Raw genomic sequence first — 10,523 nt, 5'->3', positions numbered from 1 at the left:
CACATAATCTAACAGACTTCTCTATTTTATATATATATATATATATATATATATATATATATATATATATATATATATATATATATATATATATACAGTGAGGAAAATAAGTATTTGAACACCCTGCTATTTTGCAAGTTCTCCCACTTAGAAATCATGGAGGGGTCTTAAATTATCATCTTAGGTGCATGTCCACTGTGAGAGACATAATCTAAAAAAAAAAAATCCAGAAATCACAATGTATGATTTTTTAACTATTTATTTGTATGATACAGCTGCAAATAAGTATTTGAACACCTGAGAAAGTCAATGTTAATATTTGGTACAGGAGCCTTTGTTTGCAATTACACGTTTCCTGTAGTTTTTCACCAGGTTTGCACACACTGCAGGAGGGATTTTGGCCCACTCCTCCACACAGATCTTCTCTAGATCAGTCAGGTTTCCAGCCTGTCGCTGAGAAAAACAGAGTTTGAGCTCCCTCCAAAGATTCTCTATTGGGTTTAGGTCTGGAGACTGGCTAGGCCACGCCAGAACCTTTATATGCTTCTTACAGAGCCACTCCTTGGTTATCCTGGCTGTGTGCTTCGGGTCATTGTCATGTTGGAAGACCCAGCCTCGACCCATCTTCAATGCTCTAACTGAGGAAAGGAGGTTGTTCCCCAAAATCTCGCAATACATGGCCCCGGTCATCCTCTCCTTAATACAGTGCAGTCGCCCTGTCCCATGTGCAGAAAAACACCCCCAAAGCATGATGCTACCACCCCCATGCTTCACAGTAGGGATGGTGTTCTTGGGATGGTACTCATCATTCTTCTTCCTCCAAACACGTTTAGTGGAATTATGACCCAAAAGTTCTATTTTGGTCTCATCTGACCACATGACTTTCTCCCATGACTCCTCTGGATCATCCAAATAGTCATTAGCAAACTTAAGACGTGCCTGGACATGTGCTGGTTTAAGCAGGGGAACCTTCCTTGCCATGCATGATTTCAAACCATGACGTCTTAGTGTATTACCAACAGTAACCTTGGAAACGGTGGTCCCAGCTCTTTTCAGGTCATTGACCAGCTCCTCCCATGTAGTTCTGGGCTGATTTCTCACCTTCCTTAGGATCATTGAGACCCCACGAGGTGAGATCTTGCATGGAGCCCCAGTCCGAGGGAGATTGACAGTCATGTTTAGCTTCTTCCATTTTTTAATGATTGCTCCAACAGTGGACCTTTTTTCACCAAGCTGCTTGGCATTTTCCCCGTAGACCTTTCCAGCCTTGTGGAGGTGTATAATTTGGTCTCTAGTGTCTTTGGACAGCTCTTTGGTCTTGGCCATGTTAGTAGTTGGATTCTTACTGATTGTATGGGGTGGACAGGTGTCTTTATGCAGCTAATGACCTCAAACAGGTGCATCTAATTTAGGATAATAAATGTAGTGGAGGTGGACATTTTAAAGGCAGACTAACAGGTCTTTGAGGGTCAGAATTCTAGCTGATAGACAGATGTTCAAATACTTATTTGCAGCTGTATAATACAAATAAATAGTTTAAAAATCATACATTGTGATTTCTGGATGTTTTTTTTTAGATTATGTCTCTCACAGTGGACATGCACCTACGATGACAATTTCAGACCCCTCCATGATTTCTAAATGGGAGAACTTGCAAAATAGCAGGGTGTTCAAATACTTATTTTCCTCACTGTATATATATATATATATATACATATATATATATATATATATATATATATATATATATATATATATATATATATATATATATATATATTCATATTATATGTATATATATATATATATGTATATATATATATATATATATATATATATATATATATATATATATATATATATATATTCATATTATATGTATATATATATATATATGTATATATATATATATATATATATATATATATATATATATATATATATATATATATATATATATATATATATATCTTTCTTTTATATCAGCAGTGCTTTAACAGATTGTCCAGTTCTTCCACATAATGGATATAAAGCTGAGTCGATACATCCAACAATAATAATAAACAAAAAAGAATCAAACATATTAAGCTTCAACATACTCATCAAACTGATCACCCATTGAACATACAATTACTCAATGATTTGCAAAATAATTTTCCCTTTAAGTAAATAGGTCCCTTATTGCATGCTGTAAATAAGATGAAAAAAGGGAGGGAAAGGTGGGAACACCGTGACAGTACTTAGTAGAAAAGACTAATCTTGAAATGGACTGATTCGTAGCACGTCCATCTTCCACTTTTTCGGCACAGTGTAAGCTTGACAAATCTCTCGATTTCTAACGTTTACTGACAGGAAAAAAAACCCAAACATCTGATTAAACAACTTTAAGGGTATTCATAGAATACAGAATTCTCAATTTCACTGTTGTAGTCATCTTCGCCTCTACTATTCTATACCTACATAATGTACACAATTACCATAAGTGCATTCAAATGTCAAATAATTTGAACATAATCGTTTTCTGGTAGTGTAAGCTCAAAGCTGGTGTCGAATAAAGGAACTATAGGTTAAAGCAACATGGCAGCCTGTAACAAAAAATATAAACTCACACTATAATGCCATGGGTGACACCTTAACGCTCATTTCTATCATACATCAACATTGTACCATTCCTTTGTATACAGGATGTTTAAAGGAATTCTCGTTGCCGTCCTGAAACAGGTGCAAAATATATTTTGCAAGGCTCTGCAAACCAATTTATTTACGCATCAACATTTCGATCATCCGGGAGACTAAATGTCCAGACCTTCAGTTAGCAAGGGCCACAGTGTGATTGTCCTGTGTAGGCCTAAACTGAAGTCCCAATTAGAAATCACAACAATGGGATGGGTATTTGGTACTCCAATAATGTCAACAATGCTACAAACCATATGTGTTAGTACAATTTAATTTCAATATAAACACTAACTGATCTTGGGGAAAGTACGATACTTCCTGAGTGAGAATTTAGCAGGGTCGTGTCTAATATTTCCGTTTAATTTCGCACCCTACACAGTACTAATCACTTAGTGTGAACGAAATCTGAATGGGGTCGGAAAATGTTTTTTTGTTTCGTGTTTTTTTCCTACATCTACACACACTGCTAAAATATACACCCTTTAAATGAAAGGAAAGGCTTTTTTTTTTTTTTTTTTATCAATATCCACCAAGCATCCACATTATAAAAAAGTAGTACTTGTGGTACCACAATTTCACAAGTTTCAATAGCTTTTGATGGAAATAAAAGCTCATGACTGACCAAAAGTTCACTGAATTCATGGAATACAAAAAAGCTGAAAAAACAGGACTTTTTAAACTTAATTGTAAAATATTAAAATGATAAATCACAATTTTTTTTTTTTTTCATTTCTTACATTTTTTTCATTCATTAAAATTTTTCTGAGGGATTTGTTGTTTTGTCATTGGTTAGAAAACCACACATACCCTTAAACGAAGAATTATACCACTAGGAGGAACGGTCATCATGTGGACTTCCATCAGAGTTTTCGGTTTCTCCTTCAGAGATCGCCTGCATTGGGGCAGTGTATAGCCGGCTGCGAGTACTGTACCTGCTGCTGCTGGCTGCAGGCGGGATCCTTGAACGACCTTGCCTAGAGGCAGCAGACATAGTAAGAGTTTTTGTAGAGAAACCCTCAGAATTTGCCTTGGGATAAGTGCTGGGGAGTGGCTCTGTGCTGGCTGGAAGCTCCTGCATTGGTGAAGGGGGTTCTTCTTGTTGCTTGGAAGCCTCTAGTTCACCTGGAGACTTAGGATTGATAGGGCTCTTAAGAATCTCTGTTGCAGACATGCGGTAACTGGTGTCTGTGCGACTCCCTTTCTTTAGCAGGAGCAACTTAAACTCCTCGTTGGAGGTGCTGGATTTTTTGGCACTCCTATAAATAGGTCCAGGTGCTCTCTGAGAAACCGAAGCAGAAGCTGGAACACTTGCAGCGATTGGACACGTCACCGGATGATTGACTGGACCACTAACAGGAGCAACTCCAATACGACCTTTCCCATTGAGATCCCCTGAGTCTTTCCGTCCAAGAACTTTTCTTTTTGATCTAAAATCATTTGAGGTAAGTGATTAAAACAAAAAAAAAGAAAAGAAAAGGTTAAAAACAAGAGACACAAATGATTCTCATGGCCACCAAAATGGCATGCAAGCATTTTAATATATCTTGTATATAGTATATTAGTTTTAGATCTTTTCAATTACCTGTGGATCATTGCAAACAGATCTTCAGTTGTGCGTAGTTTATTAGGTGAAGTGAATAGGCTATCGTCATCAAACTTCGAGTCATCAGTCAGAGGAGAATTTGAATTGTCACTGGGGGTTGAGTCTGTCAAAATGAAATGCAATGTAGAATATTTTCATTTCACCATATAAAACAACACAGATGCATTTCTGTGCTTTAGTTAATATTACCTTTGCTGAAGTAGTCTTCTGTGTCTGGGGTTGACTCTTCCTCGTGTCCATCATGTGAGGCACTTCTGGTTGTGACGTATGTCTCGTACACCTCCTCTTTGCTGATTGTGCAAGTGTGTGATGAGGCTTCTAAACTTTTGGCAGGCACTTGCTCTGGGCTGTTGCATGGTACAACGTCACTCCTGCGTATATCGCTGTAAGCAGGAGGAGACAGTGTGCTGCTCAGTTTCAAGGATGCTTCTGCCTGAGGTTGTGGTCTGGGTGCATGACTGTGTTCACATTTAACACTTTCTGCCACTGATGCTTCATCTTCATCTGTAGACCTGCTGCAATCTGCCTCTTGCTGAGCTTCCTGGGACTCACAAGCCTGGGCTTTTGGTATTAAGAAGTCTTCTTGTTCATTGGTTGGTTGTACAGGCGGATGTGTTCTAAATGCTGTCATGGCCCAGTACGTTCCTGAGCCATGTCTTTCCTGCCTTATTTTAATCCCCTCATGTTGTATAACAATAGCTTCTGGGGGTGGGCACTGAAAGTCACAGTGCTGCCCAGCAGGTGGCTTGTAGGCTGGTGGTTTCCTGTTATGTCGGTTGTCAGCAGTCGAGGTCTCAACTGTTACTGTAGAACACTTGGGTCGAGTTGATTGATCAGCACTCGACAGCTCAGAACGGTGATTGCCCTCTGTCGGTTTATCAATTGGTCGCAGATAACTTGACCGCCCAACAGTCGAAGTCATTGCCATGTTGGCCAAGCTAGATGCCTCTGCACATGCTGCAGCACGGGCCTCTGCTAATGCAGCAGCTGCTGCAGCTGCTTTCTGCTTGTTCTGGTGAAGGAGGTGTATCTGATTTCTGTAGGCAAAGGGCTTGGTGTGAAGAGCACTTAGGTCAAGGTGACTAGGTGGTGCATGGGAATCAGTATCTCTCCTGCAGGACGAGACTGCATCTCGAACGGTAAGCTGCTGCTGTTGAAGAGAGGAGAGTGATGATTTTCTTTCTGGCACCTTGGGTTTCCTCTTGCCGCTGGTTGGGGACAGTGGTGCTGGGAAGAATGCAGATGGAAAGGAAGAAGTGGGTGTCTCTGACTGACTAGAATATCCACTTGATGGAGATGCCAATGCTGCAAGTTTCTCAGGAGAGCCCAGTCTAAAATCACCTTCTTGTGGTAAAAGTGTTGGTGAGGTGGGTCTGGAGCTGGAGCCACAAGCCTGAGTTTCCAGATTCTCTGGCGACTTGGCACATTCAATAACTGTTGTACCCGTAGCAGTGCTGGAGTTGGATAGTGACCTGTACGGATCACTATATTTCATGTCATTGAGAAGCCAAAGGTCTGCATAGTCTGACTGAACAGCACCCTCATCCTTAAAGGAATGTGTGTCCGAAGAACTAAATGGAGATGAGCAGTCTAGCATTTCTCTGATATTCTCTACACCCCAATTGCCAAGCTGTTTGTCACAAAGGCCTGCAGTCTCAAGGTGCCTGTCAGTACCAGCCAACTCCAGCTGCAGCTTCATCTCCCTGGAAGACAAAGGCAGGGGCAGCTCACTAGAAATCTTTGGTTCATTCGGCTCTTGCGTGGATACGCTGCTGCTCGTTTCCCTTAAAGAAGAGCTACGTTTTGGTGGGGGTGGCTTAGCCTTTGGTTTTCTTAAAGAAAGACACCCTCTTCCAAGTGTACTCATTCCTTTGTAATCTGTTTGGGGGTATTCACCCATGCCAGGTGCAATGTTCCCACTTGGGCCACAGTCAGGGTCGATGGCTGCATAGTTGCAATAGCTTCTGCTTCCTTTAAGACCACAGTCCAATTGCACGGAGGTGTAGAAGCATTCGGTGTCAACAGCGTAATGTGTAGAGCTCTCTAATGTTTCAGCTGACAGCTGCCCACTAAAGCACTCATATGTTTCTCCACTAGAATAACTGGGACAACTTATGCCGCTCTCATCTTCCCTTGAGCGCTTTGGGCTGAAGTCTTGTAGACAGGGTTGATCCTGCTGGTCCTGGTTGCAGTTCCACTCCCCGTCACTAGCTGTACTAACGCCTGCATCATCCATCTGGTCTGTAGCTGAAGAGGTAAATGAACTAGACCTGTGTCCCTGACCTTGTGAGGTGTTCAGGTGGTAGGGGTCAATGATAAAGCCAGTGGTATCGTCAATTATATGAGACCCAGTGTTGAGGGACAGTTCTGAATCACAGTGCGAGGAACCAGTCAGTGGAGGTGAAGCAGCTGGTGGTAGAGTCTCTGAGGTCTGTGAGGGGCATGTTGAGCTGCTTCCACTCCAGTTTCCACTTGAAGATTGATGGTCTTCTTTGTGGTCAATTTGGCTGCCAAGCACACCTGTAGTAGAGACAGAGTGAATGGGGCTGCTGAAGGTGTCTGAACTAGAGGAGATCTCACAGCTTCCCATGTCAGAGTTACGTGGAAGCCGTGACCTACCCCTCTCAATCCAAGCATTTTCAGGACAACCGCCATGTTGTAGGCGCTTGAGGCTTTCCAGCTGGTGCGCTGGCATGGCTTGGTCATCGGTGCTCTCCTCCTCATCCTTTATTATCTTGCGGCCTGGACCTGGCAGAAAGTCCTCAGCCTCATAAGGATAGAGCTCTTCATCATCATCATCATCATCCTCTTCATCATCATCATCATCACTGTCATCTTGATCATTGTCCCGGATTCGACTTCCTTCTCTGGGTAAACTTCTTGAGCGCAGACGAGTGCCCAAAGCAGTAGAATAGTTTGCATCAGAGCGATCTGGTAATGAAGTTATATTACCAGTGGAATGAGAGAGGGAACCTGGAATTCCTTGGCCCCTCTGTGCACGGATACGCCTACGGGATGGAGCAGCAATCAGGAAGTCATCAGTCTGGCAGCCAGAGTCCTTGGTGTTTAGCGTCCGGCCACTAAGTGACAGCTCCTCCTGGTAAAGGGACATGTGTGGGTTGCCATGGGTTGTTACCACAGATCGTTCTCTGGCCACGGGAGATTCATCTGAATCTGGTGAAATTCAAGAGCATCTTATAGAGAGTTTTGATTTAGTAAATTAAATACAAAAGGTGACTGGATTAAAAAATATAAATTAGGCAGATTTGTAATTCAACATCACAATTTGTCTGCTTTATAACAATATGAATATTACCCCTAGGGAATACCTACCATTAGATATTATAAATAAACATGGTGTGTTTTTAAAATGTGATTAGGCATTACATTCTTTTTCTTGCGAACTATGAGACCCATGCCAGCTCCAGCATGTCTCTGTGCAAAAAGTCAGCTCCATCAAGATATGGTTTACATGGGTTGGAGTGGGACATCTTGAGTGGCCTTATACAGAGTGCTGACCTTAACCTACTAAACACCTTTGGAATGAATTAGAACACTGACTGCACCCCAGACCTCCTCACCCTACATCAGTACCTGACTTTACTAACACCCTTCTAGCTAAATGACCTCCAGTCTCATCTAGTAGGACATCTTTCCAGAAGAGTGGGGGTTATTATAATAGCAAATGGGCACCAAATGTGGAAAAAGCACATACAAACCTTATAGTTCAGTGTCTACAAACATTTGTCCAAATCTAAAGTAGTATTTGTTGTACATATAGTTATGTCAGTACAAGCATCAGGTAGTCATACCCATGTCTTGTTGTACTCGTCTTGGAATGCCTGTGATAGTTTTCCGCCTCCTAAGTTTCCTTCGTCGCTGCAACACAGACTGGGAATGAACCAACGAGCAGCGAGCACTGGCTTCCCGATCGAATCCTGCACCTGCAATCCGAGACATACAACTTCAGAAACACTTTACACAATCGTCCTTCTTAAAATAATAAAATAAGATCCACTTTAGTCAAACAGTGTGGAAGGGGTGCAATATACTGTACGGCAAAATCTTGAACTTAAATCTAGATGTTTTTTTTTTTGCATTTTATAAATCCTGCTCATGCATTTGTTATTATATGTTTATATATATTTCCTAAACAATTTACATCCCAGTCCCAGTCCACATGTACTCCAGGCCACAATAAGCACAAACTATGTTAGAATAATCGCCTAATCTGCACTCACATACTCGAAAAGACATACAGATGGAGTTTTACCAGTAACATTGATAGGGATGATGCAGGATGAGATGACATGAGAATCATTCTTTATCCTTTCATCTGGTGTAGGAAGCGGCAGGGCTTTTGACCAGTTCGTCTGCTTGTCCAGTGTCGAAGGAACGTTTGGAACTGGACATTTAGGCCTGTGTCCCGGAGCTACCAACTCCACGTCTGTATTTGTATTGGTTCCAACCTGATCATATCAAAATCATTTCAGAAGAGAAAAATGAACTGGCTTTGTGAAGAACCTGAAAGCATGTTTACAATCTATGGTCTTAACCTGACAGGAAGCAAATTGTCCACACAATGTTACAAAGTATATTCATCAAGGAAGCTGGGGTGACCATGAGACAAAGAAAGGGTCTGAAAAGGAAGGGGCCAGAGAGAAAAAAAGGAAAGACAAAAGCAAATATCCAGAGTCAGGAATTTGGTCCATTTAGCCATATTCTAATTCTACAAAGATTTTATCAATAAAAGACGCACTCATTTCTGTTAGCATATTTTTCCCACATGAAACTATAGTAAATTAAGTCCATCCATCCATCCATCCATCCATCCACCATCTATGAGAACAAATATTTGTATGTTGTTCAAGATATCCTGTGATTTAGTTTTTTATATCTACATATTCAAAGTACTCAAGGGAGTCATTTTCAGTATTTCAAAGCAGTGTTACAAGAATTCAGAAAGTATTAAAGAGGATTAGGGAAGAACTTAATGAAATGGCACATCGTGAGCTAATAAAATGTCAGAAAGAAAAGAAAAGGTTGCAAGCTACCTCAGAGTTTCCAGTATGATGTAAAAATGGACAATTTGATCATCGGAAAACCATAGGAAATAATAGGACTATGTCAAACCTCACTTATTTGCCCCTTTAATGTTACCCATTAACCCAAACTGGCTCTTTGGATTTAAAAAAGCTTCACATTTGAGGTCAGCTCAGACTACAGCAAGAATACCTTTCGCATCCAGGGGATGAACACGCAACACGATGTAGGGGAGGTGGAACGGTCATGCTAAAAAAAAAATAATAATAAAAAAACAACAACAAAAGGCAAACACATGGCTTAAAATCAATGTATTAAAAGAAATGTGCAAAGCAAAATAATGGCAATATGAATCACAGAAATCACAAAAGGACTCTCAAACACCAAAATCTGGTTGGTCAGGAAAGGTGGTCAGGAAAGGTGAACACAATGAACAAAATGGTTATGGGACATAAAATGGCTATGCTGTTCTTCAGAGTTCTTCAACTCCTGAACTGAACCTAGGAAGGGGTTGGGATTAAGACCCTGATGGACCTTCTCTTGACTAGGAATTTAAAAATAGCACAGTGGAAATTAGATGGTCGAATGAAATACTTTAGGGTTTCAGTGAGAAACACTGGGTTGCTGTTGCAGGGTCCAGCCCATACCCCTGGAAACACTTTATAGCATTTGAGTCACGTGCCATCATTTACCTTTCTCTGTGCTGGCTGAAGCTCCACTTCCCTCGAAGGTCTCTCCTGCTGCATTGTGGGAAATAACAAACATATCAAGACCTGGAAGAGTCTGGTTTGATACATTAGTCAAACATCATAGTGCTTTGCAAATCGTATACCGATGCGACCTTAAACAAACCTTTTTTTTTTTTTTAAACAAACGACCTTAAAAATAATGGCTGACATCCATGACAAAAAGGTATGTTTGATGAACCATGCAGAACAGTTTTCAACACCACATTCTACAAAATAAATATGATCACGTATACCAAAATGATATTTATTCTGAGCATTGAAAAATGAAAAACATATTAAGTGATTGCAAACAAAACTTAAACCAAGTCAATGATCAAAACAAAGTGATTTGGTCCACCTAGTGGTAGTGAAAGGGATTACCTGGTCAAAAAAAAAAACAGGTAAGAATGAAAATCGATTTCCCACCATGGATGAGATAAATGAAAAATAAATGACATTCATGCATCATTAGA

General features: G+C 40.6%; 1 protein-coding gene across 5 annotated transcripts in view; it reads right to left on the bottom strand.

Moving 5' to 3' along the window:
• Positions 1 to 3,433: 3,433 nt before the first annotated feature.
• The window catches only part of nhsb (Nance-Horan syndrome b (congenital cataracts and dental anomalies)), a 48,764-nt gene continuing 41,674 nt past the window's right edge, over positions 3,434 to 10,523 (bottom strand). For 2 of the 5 annotated variants that reach the window (XM_083550611.1, XM_083550612.1), the window contains 7 exons: positions 10,015 to 10,062; positions 9,515 to 9,571; positions 8,553 to 8,748; positions 8,092 to 8,223; positions 4,469 to 7,453; positions 4,259 to 4,382; positions 3,434 to 4,103 (listed from right to left, as the gene is read on the bottom strand). In XM_083550611.1, coding sequence (XP_083406737.1) covers positions 3,506 to 4,103; positions 4,259 to 4,382; positions 4,469 to 7,453; positions 8,092 to 8,223; positions 8,553 to 8,748; positions 9,515 to 9,571; positions 10,015 to 10,062 — 4,140 coding nt within the window. In that variant the 3' untranslated portion in view covers positions 3,434 to 3,505. The remainder of the gene's footprint in view (positions 4,104 to 4,258; positions 4,383 to 4,468; positions 7,454 to 8,091; positions 8,224 to 8,552; positions 8,749 to 9,514; positions 9,572 to 10,014; positions 10,063 to 10,523) is intronic. The other 3 variants (XM_083550613.1, XM_083550614.1, XM_083550615.1) reach the window with 2 other exon arrangements.

The sequence above is a fragment of the Silurus aristotelis genome (assembly GCF_946808225.1).
Source record: "Silurus aristotelis genome assembly, chromosome: 9".
NCBI classification, from domain to species: Eukaryota; Metazoa; Chordata; class Actinopteri; order Siluriformes; family Siluridae; genus Silurus; species Silurus aristotelis.
The sequence above is the reverse complement of the archived record's forward strand: the minus strand, read 5'-3'. Positions and strand labels throughout refer to the sequence as shown.